This window comes from Heterocephalus glaber, unplaced genomic scaffold (genome assembly GCF_053883595.1).
Source record: "Heterocephalus glaber isolate CG9 unplaced genomic scaffold, H.glaber_assembly_v1.0 deba00001429, whole genome shotgun sequence".
In the NCBI taxonomy this organism is placed as follows: Eukaryota; Metazoa; Chordata; class Mammalia; order Rodentia; family Bathyergidae; genus Heterocephalus; species Heterocephalus glaber.
In genome coordinates, this window is record NW_028258294.1 from 11650653 (window position 1) to 11670650 (window position 19998).

The 19998-nt window shown below is 36.2% G+C and overlaps 1 protein-coding gene across 2 annotated transcripts in view; it reads right to left on the reverse strand.

Moving 5' to 3' along the window:
• Sesn3 (sestrin 3) overlaps positions 1 to 19959 on the reverse strand; it is a 68733-nt gene extending 48774 nt beyond the window's left edge. Inside the window, exons 1-2 of one of the 2 annotated variants that reach the window (XM_021252676.2) lie at positions 19555 to 19900; positions 19175 to 19292 (exon numbers count right to left, since the gene is read on the reverse strand). Coding sequence is in view for 1 of the 2 variants with exons in the window: in XM_004838059.4 (XP_004838116.1) it covers positions 19555 to 19632 (78 nt within the window). In the remaining variant the exon portion in view is untranslated. Of the gene's footprint in view, positions 1 to 19174; positions 19293 to 19554 lie in introns of both variants that reach the window. The other variant, XM_004838059.4, reaches the window with a different exon arrangement.
• Between the last annotated feature and the right edge of the window lie 39 nt (positions 19960 to 19998).

Genomic DNA, 19998 nt, shown 5'->3' on the forward strand with positions numbered 1-19998 from the left:
ATTTGGTAGAACTGTTAACTTAGAAATGTAGTTTGCTAATAAGATAGAATGATACAAAAGTGAAGTTGTAGCCACAGTACAACACTGACTGCTCAGAAATATTTAGGTTCAGGGTGGACCTTTAATTCTTTCAAGGTGGGTAGGTTCAGATAATAGGATGTGGTGTGGAGTAGTTAACCCCACTGTCTTGGGCAGTGATGTGTTTTTTCTGGTTGCTATGAATATTTAGAACATTAATACATCAGAAAAGCTCCCCTGGAAATTTGAGCAGGTCAATGATGGCAGAAATAATTTTAAGGAGGAAAATATGTTCTTAGTAGTTATTCTAAAATGTAAGGAGTGATGTTGACCATTGTTGCTTAGTTTTCTTACTGCTGTTAGAAGTAAACTGTTTCAGTGTAAATTGTTTGTGTGTATGTATAGGGTAAAGGAACTGAATTTTGATGCTTATAGCACTGAGCATGTGCATTTGTATCAACATCTGACTACTTGCTTATGAGGGAAGCTTGCTGTTCACATTTCAGTTTATTTACTGTGAGGCAAGTTGAAATGCAACACTCCCATCCTAGGTGATTCTGTGGTGCCATGAAATTTTAAATAATTTTGGAAAACAGGATTAAAGGAAGAGCCACATCTCTTGAGTTCTTGATTATCATTGTAGTACCTAACTAAAAATGAGGAGTTAATACCCTCAACTACTTATAATTTCTAGTAGCTCTGAAAGATCGTTTGGAGGCAAAAAACATGACTTGAAATGTCCAGTCTCATTTCAAAATAAATGGTAGCATCTTTTAAAATCTCAGAATGCTTGCTTGCAGATACAAGAAAGAAATATTGTAGGGAAATGATCCCTTTTAGAGAATTTTTTTTCAATTTTGTTTTAGAAATCCAGGCCTTGCCTGTAAAGATAAAAAGATGGTTTTTAAACACTATTGTGGAATGTGTTTAAAGGATTGATTCTAGAACCTTTGTATATTTATACTATTTTAAACTTTCATTTCTTTACTGTTTGCAGTTAATGTTCATGTTCTGCTATGCAATCATTTATATGCATGTTTAATTTTTTTTAGATTTTCCTGGATGTATAAACAACAAAAATTCTATTTAAAACTGTAGCAGTAGTTGCAGTTCTAGCAAAGAAGAGAGTTGTGGAGTTAAACTTTGTATTTTCTTTCTTATAGATGCTTCTAAAAAGGTATTTTTATATGTTCTTTTTGACACATATTGTGTACAACCTTTAAAACATCAATATTTGGATCAAAAAAAGACCCAGTTTATTTTCTGTTTGGTGTAAATTAAGCAAACATGCTATAATAAAAACAAAATAAAGGAAATTTTTAAAAAGTGAAATGGGAGTAAACAGTTCCTATATGTTGAAACATTTGGTTAATAATCTTAGAGCAGTGGTTCTCAATTCTTAGCATCAGGATCACATAGAAGACTTGTTAAAATCAAGATGGCTGAATCTCACCCTCAAAATTTCTGAGTCATCAGATATAGGGTAGAGTCCCAAGAATCAAATAAACTCAAGTAATCCTTTTGGGTCCAGGAACATTTCAAAGCCTTTGCCCTAGACACTAAACAAGCATAATAGATTATGGAATTTTTATTCTCTGTTAAAAAATACTTATCAACTATTTTAAATAAAGGTATCAATAGTGGGGATGAGGATAGTCAATCATAGCAATTTGGAAAGGATATTAATTTAGTCAAGACCAAATTAATTCCTACAAACTGCTATCTACTGGATAGATAAGTACTAGAAGTAACAAAGACATTCAGAGAAATAAAACCCTGATCAATAGTAAATGGCTTGTGTCCCTTTTGAATTCAACTGACCCTGAAAAATGAACACTGACAATTAAAATAGTGAGAGGAACTTAGTACTTATATGTAAATTTTTCTTAGAAATAACTGTCAATTATGTATTATATATATTCCAAAAAAGGTATATATCAACTTTTGTAAGCCCGCTCTAGTTTTTCCACTAACTTACATCTGTCACTGAAAAAGTGATGGACAAGTTAGGGTTAAAAGATAAATGACTTGCTTTTTATGACATCAGAGTAGTTTTATGAATGGTAATATAGTGGTTTATTAAATGTAAAAATCACAAAATGCATGCTGCTATAATTTGTTCAAACTTTAGTGGCATTCTGGAACGAAAGCTGGAACACCCTGTAGCACATATATGGCACCATCCTAGTTATTGGTTGTTATGAATTGTATCTAGATGTCCGTATCTCCCCCCCACCCCAAGCTTCATGTAGTAATGGGTGGGCTTTTTGGAGGTGGCTGGATGTTGGGTGTGTGATACTGGGATTAGGGGTATGTGATTACTAAATTACTCCACAGATTGGTTTGGCATAGTTCTGGGTGTGGATAATGGGAAGGCTCACCCTGGGTGTGGTGGCACTACTCAAAATGCTGGATGGGATAAAAGGAAGTGGCAGGCTTTCTGCCGTGTGGTTTCTGCTGTTTTCACTGCTGCTACTTGCTGCTTGATGTTTTCTACCTTCTCTGCCATGCCATGGACTGTTTCTCCTCTGTGATGACCTCTGCTATGCCACACTGCCTTGGAACCAGCTGACTATGGACCGAAATCACCACAAACTTGGAGCTGAAATAAATCTTTCCTTCTTTAACTTATGGGTGTTGGATATTTTGTCTCAGCAATGAGAAAAGTACCTAAAGCATTGGCATAGTACAACCACTATGGAAATGAGTATGGAGATTCTTCACAAAAGTAAAAACAGAGAGATTGCATTTGACCCAACTATTCCCCTACTATGCAGCTTTCAGAAAGAGTTAAATATATCATATTACAGTGATACATGCATACTCATGTTTATAGCAGCACAAATGATAATAGTTAAATCTTGGAAGTGGTCTGTCTATATATTCATCAACAGATGAATGAACAAAGAAAATGTGGTATTTATACATAATGGAGTACTTTCTGCCATAAAGAAGGTTAAATTTGAGTCATTTGTAGAAAAATGGATACACCTTGAGACCATAATGTTAAAGGAAATAAATCAGACATGCAAGCTTAAATATCACATTGATTCTCACATATAAGAAATCCAAAGTATAAAAATAATTTAAAGAGCAAAATAAAGAGTAGATAATAGGAAACAGGGAGACAGATTTTTGCAAATGGGAAGGTGACTAAGAGACAAAGGGAGAGACGGAAGGGAAGAAGTAAAAAGAATGAAGATGCGTTATGTATATGTACCAACTCTGCATGATGAATGTTATCATATGTACTGCAAATATGTAATAATAAAAAATTTAAAAATATTTTCAAATTATTTTTATGTTAAATGAAATCATTAAGGTAATCATCAATTATTTCCATTTCCCACTGTAATAAATAGGTTCTCTTCAATACCTCTAATAAAGACTTGTATTAAAGCAAAATAAAACCAGATAGATGTTAGTAAATAATTAGCAAAGAAAACAAGATAAAAACACATAAATGCCATGTACTTACCTTTAAAAGTTCACAACCAAACTAAAATATTTTTTCAGTAATGACTGCTCATACATCATGAAAATTTGTTTTTTTGTACTTTTTCTGTTTTGATACCAGAGATCGAACTCAGGACCTTGTGTTTGTGAGGCAGATGTGGTGCCACTGAGCTAAATCCCCTGCCTGGAATTTTTTTTAAAGTTTATTTTATTGGAAAGTTTTAGTTATACAAAATAGTGACATTCATCATTGGAAATTTGCACCTTTACATAATCTCTCTTGGTTCTTATTTTTTCCCCTTCCCCTGCCCTCCCTTCAACCCCTCCATCCCTCCCTATTTACAGACTTTGTTTCCATTTTTTTCATTTTCTCATATTAATTCCATTCCCTTCTTTCCATTCCCCTATCCCTCCCATTTACCCTTCCCCTTTGCCCCTTCTCTTCCTATTTCACATTATCTATTTTACCTTTTAGTCCTTATTTACAATTTCAGTTTCTCACATTAGAGAAACTATTCGGTATTTGCACATGTGTGTCATGTTTATTTCACTTAAGAGTATTGCCTCAATATGCACCCATTTAGCTATAAATGTCTCCAATTTCACATTTTTTATGGTTGAGTAGTAATCCATTTTAGAAAAAAACCCATTTTCTTTATCCAGTCTCCAGTTGATGGGCATTTGGGCTGCTTCCAAGTTTTAGCTATTACAAATTGTGCTGCTAAGAACATGGGTACACATATTATCACCACTGTATGATTCTTTTTAATTCTTTGGGGAAGATCCCCAGCAGGGGAATAGCTGGGTCAAATGGGACATCCAGTCCTAGTTCTTTGAGGTATCTCCATACTGATTTCCACAGTGCTTGTACCAGTCTACACTCCCACCAGCAGTGGAGCAGGGTTCCTCTTTCCCCACAGCCCCGCCAGCATTTGTTTTGGTTGATTACATGATAGCAGCCATGCTTTCTGGAGTGAGGTGGAATCTCAGCATTGTTTTCATTTGCATCTCTTGAATGACCAGTGATGTTGAAAACTTTTTCATATGTTTATTTGCTATTTCTACTTCTTTGAGAAATGTCTGTTCCTTTCAGATGCCCCGTTTTGGACTAGGTCTTTAAATTTGGGAGGTCTAATTTTTTTAAGTTCTTTACAGATTCGAGATAAGTAGACTTTTGTCTGAGGAACAGCAGGTGAAGATTTTTTCCCACATTGTGGGTTGTTTCTTCACACTGCTGGTGGTTTCTCTTGCTGTGCAGAAGCTTTTTAATAAGAAGAGATCCCACTTGTTGATTGTTTGTGCTAGTTCACAAGCAACTGAGGTTTTGTTCATAAAATCTTTTCCTACACCAATGTCTTCAAGAGTTCTACCTAACCTCTGTTCCAGCCGATTCAGTGTTTCTATTCTAACATTTAGATCCTTAATCCATTTTGATTTTAGTTTAGGGCATGGTGAGAGATATAGGTCTGGTTTTAATCTTTGGCAAGTTGAAACCCAATTTTTCCAGCACCATTTCTTAAAGAGGCTATCTTTCCTCCAGTGAGGGTGTTTGGCTCCTTTGTCAAAGATGAGATGATTGTGTCTGGAGTTGTTTCTGCATCTTCTAATCTGTTCCACTGGTCCTCGGGTCTGTTTCTTTCCCAGTACCATGCTGTTTTTATCATTGTAGCTTTGCAGTATAGTTTCAAGTTGGGAGTTGTCATAACCCCTGACATGTCTGTTACCTAGAATTGCTTTTGCTATTCTGGCTTTCTTCTTGTTCCAAATGAATTTTTGGATTGTTTTCTCAAGGTCCATGAAGTATGCTGCTGGGATTTCAATTAGGATTGCACTGAATCTATATAGCAGTTTTGGAAGTATGGCCATTTTCACTATATTAATCTTCCTACACAGGAGCAAAGGATGTCTTTCCATTTTCTGACATCATCTTCAATCTCTCTTTTCAAAGTGCTATAGTTTTCAGAGAAGAGGTACTTGATTTTTTTAGTTAGGTTGATTCCTAGGTATTTCAGTTTTTTGGATGCTATTGTGAAAGGAACTGTGTGCCCTATTTCTCTCTCAGTGACTCTGTTTTTCGTGTAGAGGAAAGCTATTGATTTTGTATGTGTTGACCTTGTATCCAGCTATTCTACTGAATTTGGTTATTAAGTCTAGAAGACTTTTGGTGGCATTCTTGGGGTCTTCTATATAGAGTATCACGTCATCTGCAGATAATGACAGTTTGACTTCTTTTTTTCCTATCTTTATTCCTTTCTCTTGTCTAATTGCCATGGCTAATGTTTCCAAAACTATACTGAACAAGAGTGGTGATAGTGGACATCCTTGTCTTGTTCCTGATTTTAGTGTGAAGGATTTCAGTTTTTGACCATTTAGTATGATACTGGCTGTTGGCTTTTCATAGATGGCTTTTATCAGATTGAGGGAGAGACCATCTGTTCCAATTTTTTGTAGGGTTTTGATCATAAATGCATATTGGATTTTGTCAAATGTTTTGTCTGCATCTATGGAGATAATCATATGGTTTTTGTCCTTGGCTCTATTGATATAGTGTATTACATTGATTGCTTTGCATATATTGAACCATCTCTGCATCCCTGGGATGAATCCCACTTGATCAGGGTGTATGATCTTCTTGATCATCTTCTGCATTGTTTGCCAGTATCTTATGAAGGATTTTTGCATCTATGTTCATTAGTGAGATTGGCCTATGGTTCTCCTTTTTGGTTGGGTCATTCTCTGCTTTGGGGATCAAGGTGATGTTTCCGTCCAGGAATGAATTTGGGAGTACTGCTTTCCTTTCAATTTCATTGAAGAGTTTAAATAGTAGTGGCAGTAGTTCCTCTCTAAACATCTTGTAGAATTCAGCAGTGAAGACATCAGGGCCTGGGCTTTTCTTTGGTAAGTTTTTAATTACGTTTTCAATTTCATTGGTTGATATTTGGTTGTTTAGAATTTTTAGGTCTTCTTCATTCAACTTTGGTAATTCATATATATCTAGAAATCTGTCCATTCCTTCTGTGTTTTCCATCTTATTGATGTATAGGTTCTGGAAGTAGGTGTTTATGATCCTCTGGATTTCTTCTGGGACTGTTGTAATTTCACCCGTTTCATTACTAATTGCATGGATTTGGGCCTTTTCTGATAAGGTTGGCTAAGGGTTTGTCAATTTTGTTTACTCTTTCAAAGATCCAACTCTTGGCTTCATTAATGTTTTGTATTGTACTGTTAGTCTCCATTGAATAATTTCTGCTCTGATGTTTATAATTTTCTCCCTTGTACGAGCTTTGGGTTTGTCCTGCTCTTCTTCCTTCAGGGTGCTGGGACTGGCTCACCTTCTCTGCCTTAGGAGCATGGCATAGCAGCATGGGAGCTTCCTTCCAGGTGCTGGGCCTGGCTCAGTTTCTCTGCCCTAGGAGCGTGGGATGGCGGTGGAGGAGCTTCCTTCTGGGTGCTGGGACTCTCTCCTGCTCTTCTTTTTCTACAAGCTTGAGGTTCAGCATCAGGTTGTTTAATTGGGCTGGCTCTGTTTTCCTAATATGAGTATTCACTGCTATGAATTTCCCTCATAAGACTGCTTTCACTGTGTCCCATAGATTCCAATATGTTGTATCATCACTATCATTTAACTGAAGGGACTGTCTGATTTGTTGTTTAATTTCCTCTGTGACCCACTGGTTATTCAGAAGTGTGTTGTTCAATTTCCATATTTTTATGTAATTTTTGTGGTTTCTTTTTCTATTGATCTCCAATTTCATCGCATTATGGTCTGATAATATACAGGGGATAACTTCAATTCCTTTGCACTTACTTAAACACATTCTATGAGTGAGTTTGTGGTCTACTTTGGAGAATGACCAGTGTGCCTCTGAAAAGAATGTGTAGTCTGATTTTTCAGGGTGGAACACTCTGTAAGCACTTGTTAAGTTCATTTGTTCAGGAGTTCGATTGAGTTCTAGTATTTCATTACTTATTTTTTGTCTAGTTGATCTATCTGTTTGTGACAGTGGGGTACTGAGGTCCCCCACTACTATTGTATTAGTACATATATGACTTTTCTTGTCCATTTGTATTTGTTTTATAAACTTGGGTGCACTAGTGTTTGGTTCACAGATATTTATGGCTGTCATCTCTTCCTCTTGGATTCTTCCCTTTACAAGGATGTAGTGTCCTTCTTTGTCTCTCTTAAGCAGTGTTGGTTTGAAATCCACTTGATCTGCAAAGAGGATAGCTACTCCTGCTTTTTTTAGGGTTCCCATTGCATGGAGCATTGTTTTCTACCCTTTAACTTTCATTCTATGAGTTTCATTTTGAATTAAGTGTGTTTCTTGTATGCAGCATATTGTTAGATTTTGCTTCTTGACCCATTCTGCCAGTCTATTTCTTTTGATTGGTGAATTGAGACCATTAACATTGATGGTTATAACTGATATGAACTGACTTATCATTGTCATGAGTTTTTCTTTTTGTTGGATTCTCCTCCTTTACATGTAATTTCTTGTTGTACCTGATGGATTCATTCTGCTTTGCTTCCTGGGGTTGTGATCCTCATTGTCTGTACCTAGGATATTGTCTAAAATTTTTTGGAGTGGTGGTTTGGTATTCACGAAGTTCCTAAGGTGCTCTTTGTCATGAAAGTATCTTATTTCTCCATCAATTTTGAAAGATAGTTTTGCAGGGTTCATCAATCTGGGCTGGAGGCTGTTTTCCTTTAGGACTTGAAATATGTTACTCCAAGCTCTTCTTGACTTGAGGGTTTGCGTTTGCATTGAGAAGTCTGCTGTGATTCTGATGGGCTTTCCTTTGTATGTGATTTGTTTCTTTTCTCTAACTGCTTGTAGAACTTTGTTCTTCTGTTGGGTTTCTAGAATCTTAACAATTATATGCCCATGAGTAGATTTCTTTTTGATCAAGGCTAGTTGGAGTCCAATATGCTTCAGTTATCTGTATGTCAAGTTCTTTTCCCCTGCTTGGGAAGTTTTCTGCCATTACTTTTGTGAAGTTTTTTAATGTCATCTGCACTCTCTCTTGTTTCTTCATTGACTTCAGTCAGTCTTATGTTATTCTTCTTTGCATTGTCTAGTAGCTGCTGGATTGATTTCTCATGGTCCCTTATAATTTTGAAGCAATTTTTCTTTTCCTGGTCACTAATTGCAATCTTATTTTCTATATCTGAAATTCTGTCCTCACATTGGCTCATTCTGTTGTGTAGACTTTCAATGGAGTTTTTAATCTCCTGGAAATCTGTTTGCATCTGTCTTATGGATTTCATTTGTTTCCTATGTTGAGATTCCATCATTTTCCTCAGCTCCTCTATTTTTTCATCTGTGTCCTCTCTAGATTTATTAATCATGTCTTGCACTATGGGCACAATCTCTGCTGTTACCTGAGAAATTATTTCTGATTTCATTTTTTCCAGATTCTCTTTTGTTGCCAGTTCAGGGAGTCCAGGTTGTTGAGTATCAGAGTGTTCCATCTCCTTTCCCTTTGGGGTTGCTGTAGGTGATCTGGAAGTCTGGTTTTGAGACTTGTTTACATGTCTTCTCATTTTGAAGCGGGGGTTTGCTGTTGGCGCCTGCACAACTCACCTCTGAGCTGGGAGCAGTGGAACGCCAGCCTGGAAGCCCCTTCCTCTGGGCTGGGAGTCATGAAAAGGTGGCTGAGAAGCTCCTTCCGCTGGGCTGGGAGTGGTGGAATCATGGCCTGGAAGCCCCTCCCTCTGAGCTGGGAGCTGTGGAACTGGGAATTTGTTTTTTTAACCAAATGTATTAAATTAATGATTATTTCACAAGATAAAAAAGAATAAGAAAGACCATTCATATCAATATATGAATTGAATGCATTTAATTCTCTCAAAGGTGGTCCTAACAATAGTCAAAGAGCTCACTACTAGAACTAATTTGAAGCATACATTATTGAAATGCATTACTGTCAGTCCTCATTTCAATGGAAATTCTGACTAGGGCTTCAACCTTGTACATTGGAGTGGATATATTCTTGTTTTGGTTATAAATAGATCTCTACCATGAGAAACATCATATATTGATGAAAGCATCAACCCAGATAAGTGGCACCATACTATATTCACCTATTAAATGCTCAGTGTGCAATTTTAAAAGCTCATTCCCATAAAAAGTTACCAAATAACTTAATTTTCCATTTTTAAATTGACAGCCATCATTTCTGCCCATAAAGGAGAAATTAGTTTCTACTGAATTACCTTCTCCCCACAACATTCTCCAACACCAACACTCATGTACCCTACATCAGGTGCTACCCTTTTTAGCTCTGGAGTATATGTATGATTCATTTACTATGTAACACATTTTCTATGTTAATGTTGTTGAGGGAGGTAAGGTATTGACTATTGAGTCTTTAACAGAATAAGACAATCAGTTCAACCCTTTATGATTATTAGCTATAAAATACCACTATGTATGTATAGCCTATAAGCCTAAAATATTATCTATCTTGTTAGAGAAAGTATGCCAACTCCTATTCTGTACTGTCAAGTGAGGGACATCATTTGTATTAACTTCTTGAAGACCTTCACAGACCTGGAAGTTTAGTGGAAAATCATTACATTACTTAGGTAAAAACACTGATGATCTAATTCTATGTTCTTTTAGTGCCTAAAAAGCAGAAGTGCTTAATGTTTGTGAAGATACATTTCTTGCCTAAGAATGTGAAGGTAATTAAAAGCTAATAGCATTTGACATAGGATCCTGATAATATTAAAAATGGAATCTGTAAATTTTCACCAAAAAAGAAAAATTTTGTTTCTATTCATTTAAACATAAATTTCCATTAGTTTTTAAGAGCACCAAATTCCAAAAGGCCTCCTGCATAATCAAAATACTGCTAGTACAATGTTTTTCTATGGAAAACAGAATTCTAATCCACACAAAGCAGATCCACATCTCCCAAGAATCCCTCCCCTCAAGCCCTTTGTAAGACTGAATGCTTCTGCAGATACAGTATTGCAGTGGATGTAGGCAGAGAAAGAACAGGGAAAGGATGCCAGTTCCAGGGTTTCTTTGATTCCTTTAACCAATATTTTGGTCTTAACACTGAAAGCCAAAATGAAGAGTGGAAAAGAGCATTCTAATCTTCATAAATAACACCAAGAAGACTTACTGCAAAATAGTCTCAAACAGTGAGACTATTTCTAGAGGTCCTATTAAGAAATACAATATTACTTAAAATGCTTCTAGACAACATCTTTTGTCAAAGATACTGTAGCAATAATGAATGATTCAATGTTATTAAAATAATGAATGGTTGACAGGAAGAGGAGGGCAAAATGTTCTGGGAATTTAGGAAAAAAAATATCCTGAGATTTGGAAACAATGGTCACATAATTGGGAATTCACAGAGATAAAAGAGGTTAAAACTACTCAATAAGACTTCAAATTGCTTCTTGATCTTATGAAGCATTTTTTTCATTTTTAATGAAAACTAAATTAGTAGAATACATCTAAATTTGTAATAACTCCTATTAATCTCTTGAGGAGTTCTAGATTCTATTTAATAGTCAATTTTATACTTTATAAAACTTCTCAATGAAGAAAAATGTGCACTGTAAGGTAACCAAGTGTTAATAAATGTATAATGTGCTATACTTTAAAAGTTCAACCTAGTTTCAAAACCTTAGTCTGAGGCCTCTTTATGAGGCCTCTGAGTCCCAGTTTCTTTATCCATAAAATGTGAGTATTAATTCTTCATCTGTTTATTGTGATGCTTGAATGTGGTAACATATATCAAGCTTAAATAGCACAGGATAAGGCACCAGACAGTAGTTCAGAGAAGTTACTGTTGTTACTGATATTATAAAATGTTTTGAAACTAAGAGTTACAGTCTCAGATAATTATAATGATCTTCCATAAATCCAGTTTTAGTTACCTATGAGAGAAATTTAACTTTCCTATATATTCAGCATATCTATAACTGCAAGGTAAATTTATTTATCTAACGACTTTCATCTTTGTAACAGGAAGACGTAAAAATAAAATAGATATTTCTAAATAAGAATGGATTCCTTTACTACAAATAGCTATCAATTAGCAGAAAATAATGTAAAAATGATAAAATATGTATTTTATTTTTGTTTTTTGATAAGATATGTATTTTATACTAGGTAAGAGATCTCTAATATAAGAAATAATATGGCCTAAACTAGCCATTTTTATACTTGGTAATACTTATTCATATATATATTTGCAATATATTCTTTAAGACACATGTATTTTTTAAGACACATATATTCATTAAGACACATAAGGTAAAATACCTGTCATGCTTTAACAAAAGTTCTAAGCAGCAAAATGCAGAGTTTTTCAATCCATCAAGTTCTAAATAAGGATAAAATATCCCATAATATTCATAATTTTCCCTTGGGGCACCAGCCATTACCCTGGCCCACAGACCAATGAATGACTCACTTCTGGGTGGGTCTAAAAAGCAAAGGCTAGTTATAGGGTAGTTCAAGCTTATGAACAATTCTGTTTCATAGTTACCAAGGGAGTGCCTGCTGGCCAAAGGGACTGAAGTTGGTTTGGAAGGCTTCCAAAAAGGGGCCTAGGAGAGGTGATGGAGAGAAAGGTTTAACCAGAAAATTCTACAGTCAACTGTAGGTAGCCTACAGAGAACACTGGAAGTTTCAAGACATGACCTTGACTATACTAAAATGGCAACCCCTTGCAGAACACTAGCATATTAAGAAGTGGAACATGTGTCCATACCAAAGCAATGACCACTAAGCATTTCAGAGAAGGACCAGTAGCTAAGATTGTTGTCCTGACCTCTCTTGGTGGACATTCTACCTTCTATCAAATATCATTCAAAAAACAGAATAATTAACTGAAATATCCTCATAGCCACAAAGACATAAACTGTTTAAAAACAAACAAAAACCCAGGTACCAGTACAGTTTATTTTCTCAAATAACCTTTGCAATGGCACTGTGAAAGGGTTCCTCATAATGACCACAAAATAGGGATGTAAAGAACAGATACATTAGAAATATTTTGGAAACTGAATTTTTACTGTATAAATGTTACTATATTATATCCAATATACTGCTACTATTTATTTATAAGATGCCTTTAAATCAAAAGCCCATTTTGCTAAAAAAAGCCTCATTAACCAGATCCCCCAAACAGAAGTCATCTAATAAGACAAAAATATATGTAACTTGTTAGATATAATTCAGTATGGTAAGTACAATGAATGCAGTATAATTGAATTGCATGGCAGACAGAGGACAGGTGGAAAAGGAAAAGGAAAAGAACTGGAAGATTAGGAAACACTTTTGGGAAATGTCACTAGAAATCTGAAGAAATATTTTGAGAAACTAGTAGAGATTCCATGTGTTAACTTTAGATTTAGACTCTAAAGTTTATGTCACACAACTTACAGGTTTAAGATAACTGTTATGAGACACATGGCTAGACTGGTTTGGCTTGGCAATGTATTCACTGAAGATAGCAAATTTCACTTCCTTCCCCAGCCACTCCCATCACAGTGATGTCTAGGGATAGGTTAGGTACTGGTAGCCATTTTTAGGTTTCACTAGATCCAATCCAATGAAATAAATAGGTTGTTATTCTGTACCTTTAAGACACACTGCAGGTAGTTTAGGCTGCCTAGTTTTTGTGTGCCGTATACTGTAGCCCCAACACACACACACACACACAAACATACACACACACACACACACACACACACAGAAAATCCCCCATACCTTTGGGGAAAGTAGTTAAGAACTCCCATATTCTGAGTGGTCCTATTTCCTTCTAGAGTGGTGGTTTTGCTTTTCTTTGTTGTAACAATGCTTGTTATCAGGACTTTACCATGATCTTCTTTCCACTGATTTTTCTCATCCCTTCTTCTGCTGCTGTTTCTCCCACACTTCTCAGCTTTCAAGCCCAAAAGGATAACCCTGCTACTCAGGGTCTTTTTTTCCTTTTCAGCCAAGCTCCAATCAATTAGAGAATAAGGGGCATAATCTTTAGATCTGACCTTTCTTCAGTTGTGGCACAGTAGCACTAGGGAGAATAGTCCTTCAGAGAAAAGCTTTGTCTCACCCTTCGCCCAGTTTCTTCCAGGTAAAGAGATGCTCATGAAAATTAGAGAAAGATTATCTTCAGTGAGCCAAAGTCTTACTGGGTAATAGAGAAGATTCTAGGATACCACTGAAAAGGTGGTAGGCAATATTTATGAGATCTCTCCACATAGAATACAGGTGACTAGGTTGGCCTTATCCACATTTTCTGTCAGTGCTATTAGCTTTTTATTATATTTATATGTACTATATACTCCTGGCAGTAGCTCTGGCTTAGTAATTCTCAAATATTTTAATTCTGGAATCCTTTTGCATTCTCAAAAATTATTAAATGAAAATGAAACCCAAAAGAGGCTTCATTTATGTGTAGGATATAACATTACTTACTGTATTAAAAATTGAAGCTGAGAAATATTTAAACTTTTAATAAAATCCATTATATGTTAACATGTCACATATTTTTATAAAAATAATTTTATTTTCTACAACAAAATAGTGACACTGATATTTACAGTTTTGCCAATTTTCTTAATATGTTTATTGCGAGCTGGATTTTCTGTATTCATCTGTTGTGATATGTTTTGATTGAATTATATGAGGAAAATCTGGCTTGACACAGATATAAAGTTGCAAAATGAAGATCATTATGAATATTTTTTGATACCAAACACAAACCCAGTAAGTATACCTTTTAAAATGCTAGTTGCAATGCGGAAATTGACGCTACACTATGAATTTAATGTTAAATTATAACATATATAACATTAAAATTTATTTGGCATTTTTTATTCTGAATGAATCTTTTACCTATATATGATTTTGATAAACAGCTTTTCAAAAATAAATGACATGATCTTGAAAATTAAAGGAAAACAAGTGACAATATTCATTGCTAGTGATTTTAAAAAGCCAGCTCCAAAGATTATGTCCATTGTGTTTTAACTGGTTAGTCCTTGACTGAAAAGGAAATACTGTGAGTAGCAGTGTCTTTATACACTGGTCATATGGAAACTTTTGGTTCAGTGAGTTATGCTGATCTTCCAAATGCTGACATATTTTCTGATACAATCCTTAAAAAATCATATTCAATAATATCACCCTTGATCTCAAGGGAAAAGCCTTTAAGAACTGGAAAGCAAAAGTTTAATAAAGTAGATATTGCACATGTTTTCCAAAATTCTAGTTTTTCCTTGAAAGCTGAATTTTATCACCTACAACAAATATTGGGAGCTATTCTCCTTGATTTTTCAGGTGACATTACTCACTCTTCAAAACTGTTTATTAAATACTTAAGTCTGAGTAACCAAAGTTTGTCTGACAAGTGTTTTTTCAAGTAAAAATGGCGTTACATGAAAAAAGAGGCTACAAGTAAACCTGCAACTAAAACTGCACAAATTTGCTTCTGGAGACAACTAGTCTGATATGCAGTTTTATACACTTCCCATTTCCCACACAAGAAGACTGATATGCAAGGGTCAAAATATAACAAAACTTAAATTTTTACTGTTTCTTCAGTGGATTTTTAAGTGAAATTGGCATTTTCTTCCCCAGTATTGAGTGTGTAGCAATGGAGAAAATAGTAATCACTATTTGGTGCCACTACCTTGATTTACATTAAGGAGACAGCAGTTATATCTCCATAACTTTTGTACACAGTAAGAAAAGCAAATACATTCTTAGTATTTAGGTAATTATGAACATAGGGGTCTAAGCACCATACTTGGAGAATTGCTACTTATTAAAGAATTAAACAACTCTTAACCAAACTACTCAGTATGTATTGAACTATGTTTCCCTAACACACAAAGAACTGAGATATTTTGGAAAAGGGGAAAATATATATGCTTGTCCTTTTCTTTCTTATGTTTATAGTTGTAGTTCATGGTACAAACTACTTAACACACAAACCCCTCCCAAGCTATGAAGCAACTTGTAAGGCAGGTAAAAATTATCTACATTTTACAGAGAAAACTAGCCTTCAAGGAAAGTTAACTAACTTGCCCAAATGAGCATATCTTATGGTTTCCAATATCACTACAGTAGTAGTTATGCTTTTCATATATTTGGTGATATAGTATTGGAAGAAGGAGCAGACTACCTTTATAAATAAATCGCATATTTAACTTGAACTTTGAAGCACATAAATATATAAAAGCAATACTTTAATAGCTGTTTTAGCTATAAAATGATAATTATTGATAACAATAACTGTTCTAAAAACTTAAATTTGACATGAGTAAATATGTACAGGAATTCTTTAAAAAAAAAGCAAGTGCCTTCCTAATCAATGACAATCTTTCTCATCCATGACAGAATAACAAAAAAGTGCAAATGTTTAGATATATATGTATACATAGCTAGATAAAGACAGCAGAACAAGTGATAATTTAAGGCCTGCATAAGAAAAATCTTGTAACAAAATATAATTGTTGTAGGTTTCAATGTGTTAAAATTATGTATATACATTTTTGTAATTTTGTATTTGTATTTTTAAATTAAATTTGAAAAAATTTAACATTCTTAAGAATTCAATCCAATTCAAGCATTTAAAATCCCCGAAACATTTTAGGACCCTGTAGAAAGCAGTTTGAAAACCAATGCATAAAGATTTGCTGCCACAAATTCATTACTTAATCTCTGCTTATGTCATTTAAGATAAAAATCAAGTAAAAAGAACTGCCTTTGATAATCAAAAATATATAACACAAGAAACCTGTTTAACCAAGGTAGACTATAGCTACTAGTCTACAGGATAAGCAAATCCATTCTATTGGTTGAAGTCTATAAAATTGCTAACATCTAACTATTTTGGCTATATAAATAAGGTTTTATAAGGTTTGAACTAATATTTTCCATTTTACTTTGGCAGTACCTTTGGTTATAAAGCCACAAAAAAGTTGTCCAATTATGTGATTGTATAGAAAAGTGAACAAGAACAATAATCAATACCACGGAAAGGTGTATCAGTGAAACTAAACATATTAAAAATTTTTAATGTTAAATTCTCTTTTTGTGCAAAGTTCTACTCACTTAGGTAGTACTAACAGTTCAGTTCTCCAAGTACACTGTAATATGCCATATCTTTTCTTTACTGGAAGATGAGTGATCTGACAATAACCTACCTTCCCTGATGCAGTTTTGCACACTACTTGTGAAATTAAAGGACAGATTCATCTAGTTACTGGAGTCTCTTATGTAAAATGTGTTGTATTTCAAAACTTATTAACTTTACAAGGTAAACAGAAGCTTTTCCTTTTATTAACAACTTTATTGAACTATCTGACTACAGAGCAAGTTAGACTTTGTAGGAGTTATGAATTTAATGACAGTTTTGTTTGTTCATTTGTTGCTGTATATGGTTTACTCTTCTTTCTTTCTTTTTTTTTTACTGACCCAAGTTGCCAAATTAGGTCCATTGAATATTTCAGAATTTCCTTTATTTTGGAAGATAACTAAACCAAATTTGTAAAGGTATTTCTAAGAATCAATGTGATTCTCATACAATATACAATTAAATACTCAAATATTAGATTAAATTACTTCATTTGAAGATAAATTCAATTCCTTTTCAAGTATCCTCAAAATTCAGTACATCATCACAAATTAAGCCATTGACAAAGAGAAACGCTTTCTGTATAAAGGTGACACTTCCCTCACCATTAATGAGGTCTATAACAGCAAAGAGTAACTTACACTGGATGTTCATGATTTTCATTCTTCCATTATGAACTACACAACTAAAATTCAAAATCATATGACTTATTGGTTATTGCTATACACTTTAATATAAATGAAAAACACAAGAAAAAGTCAGTCACATTTAGAGAGGTACAGATGGATTTTATTTATATTCTATCAAAAAGAAAAATGTCTTTATTGGAAATAAACCCTTACATGCTATTTTTAGAATGATGAATTTAAATTGCTAGATGCTGGTTGCTTTTAAGAGCCTTCAAGAATGGCAATTCTAAAAAGCTACAAATGTTGCCTAAGTCATGTCATAACTGGTACAAACAATTCTATTTCCATCTGAATTTTTTTCATGCTAGTACATGAATCACTATTAAATACCTTTAGTTACTAAAAACAGGAATATTGGCAGAGATGTGTGCAGGAATCATAAAATATGAAAATGTCAATGCCCATTTTCCACACACTTCTTTCTTTTAATAACAGAAATGAGGATGTTCTTTCTAGGTAAACAGAAATACTAGTTTCTTAAAATCTAAGAGAAAGATATAAAGAGATTTAAATGTTACTAAAGTGTCATGGGGCCACAGACACAGTTCTCTCCAAAGAGTAGAAAAAAACCATTTATTATTAGCCTAAAATTGCAACGACTTAAAAAAAAAAAAACTTGGCAAAGTCAATAGACTCCTCCCATTCAATAAAAAAAAATAACTTGCTGTCATTTTAACTGAGTTTAAATTTAATCAAACGTATCTTAAAGACACTTTTTTTCATGTTAAAGACATGTAAGCAAGCTCAAAACTTTTCACTTTTAAGGTCAGGAAATAATATTTTTTAAACAGCTAAATGTAGATGCCATCTGGCCCTGCAATGAAAGAGTTAACATTCAACTAAGCTGATCTGCACTTCTGATTCATTACATTTCTCACAAGCTGCCCTACAATGAGCTGAGCAAGTATCAACTGTAATTTGATCCCAGAGTTTATGGAAAAAAATAACTCCACATACTCATACTGCACATGCACATTTAATAAAAATCTGTTTCAAGAGAAAGGTATCCAATAAACACAATTTAAGGCATATTTTGATTGTTTGATTAAATTGAAGTCTGCAATCCTTTTGCTTTCCTCAAGCTCTTAGATAAAATGGGGGGGGGGGAGCGCAGCCCTTACTGCAGGGAAAAGAGGCTTGAAAAACAACTTTGATTGGCACTTGGCCTGACCCACAGAGGAAGAAAAACAGTTTTTGGACAAAGAGCGTAAATATTTGAGCTTGCTTACTGATTTGCTTTTTTTTTTCTTTTTAAAATATAAAGAACCATCCAAAAGTGACTGTATATAGAGAAAGACAAAAACGGTACCATATTCATGTTAGCTTTCATTCCTGATGCGTTTGCATAGCTCAGCAAATTTAATTCATTTATACTGGACAAACACAAGCACCTCACCGAATGTTTCCACTTAATGCAATGTAATAGTAGAGTTTGGAGGAGAATAAACTGATTATAATACTACACAGAGAGGCTGTTAAAATCTGATTAAAAACTTCTCGGGCTAAAGAGTTTTTCATCCTCTTCTCCCTCCTCCCCCCTTCCATCCTCCCACAGAACGATTAAACCAAGTAAGCTAAACAATACTGGAGTAAACTTTCAGTCTCTATGGGAAGCAATAAACTGATGAGGCATCTGATTTTTCTGGATCAACACGGGAAGAGGGGTGCTAAGGACGGATAACACACGTCCACCTCAGTCTCCTCCTTCCCCAACCCCACCCCAGCCAGAGGAGCTGTAAGGTCGAATAGTATTTCCCCTGGGCATAAAGTTCAAGATGCCTTAATAGTTCCTTTCGTGACCAAACTGTAGACAGAGAACGACCCTCAAAAGAATGTGAAAAGGGGGCGTTAGGCACCGAGAGCAAGGCAGAAGCAACAGAATAAACAAAAACACCCACAAGAGTTAGCCACAGCAAAGAGGGAGCCAGGTTTCTCAAGACCAGACCAGGCAGCTGATTTCACACCGGTCTCCATCGACAGCTAGACTGCACCGGGAGGACGATCCAACCGGTCCTCCTTTCCGAGGGGCAGACCGAGGATAGCAAGGTAGAAGCGAGCTGAAAAACAGACCACAGGCGCCCCCATCCCGCCCCCTCGGGACCGGCGTCCATCCGGCTCGGAGCAGAGAAGAGCGGCCGCCCCGCCGGAGCCTCCCTGCGGCCCACGCCCCCGCGCCTTCTCGCGACCCCTCCGAGCTCGCCCGATCGCCCGCCCGGCCGCGCCGCGCGACCCCGGCCGGCAGGAAGCGCCCCTCTCCGCCGGGCCACCGAGCCCGTACCTTCAGCAGCACTTTCCGGCAGTTGGTACAGAGCAGGTAGTTGGCGGCGGCCGACGGGCTACTGCCGCTCCGGTTCATCGTTGCTGCGGACGCCGAGGGCGGGTGGCGGGTCGTGTCGCGTCGGGCCGGGCTGTCACTGCCGCCGGCCGGGCCGCCGCAGGGCCGGACGGTCCCCCCGCCGCCGGCCGCACTTCAGCCTCAGCGTCCTCGGGCGGAATGTCGGGATGGGAGGCGACGGCCCCAGAGCAAGCGGCGCTGCCCGAGGCGACCACCGCAGCGGCTGGCGGAGACGGCGGCGGCTGCACCTCACCGGCCCGTTGTTCCTCCCGCCCCCATCCTCCAGACCCCGCGCCCCCGCCAGGCTAGGACCAGCAGCCGCCACCACTGCCGCCGCCGCAGCGCCTCGGAGCAGCCCCGCCCCCGCTGTCCTCCCCACCTCCCGGC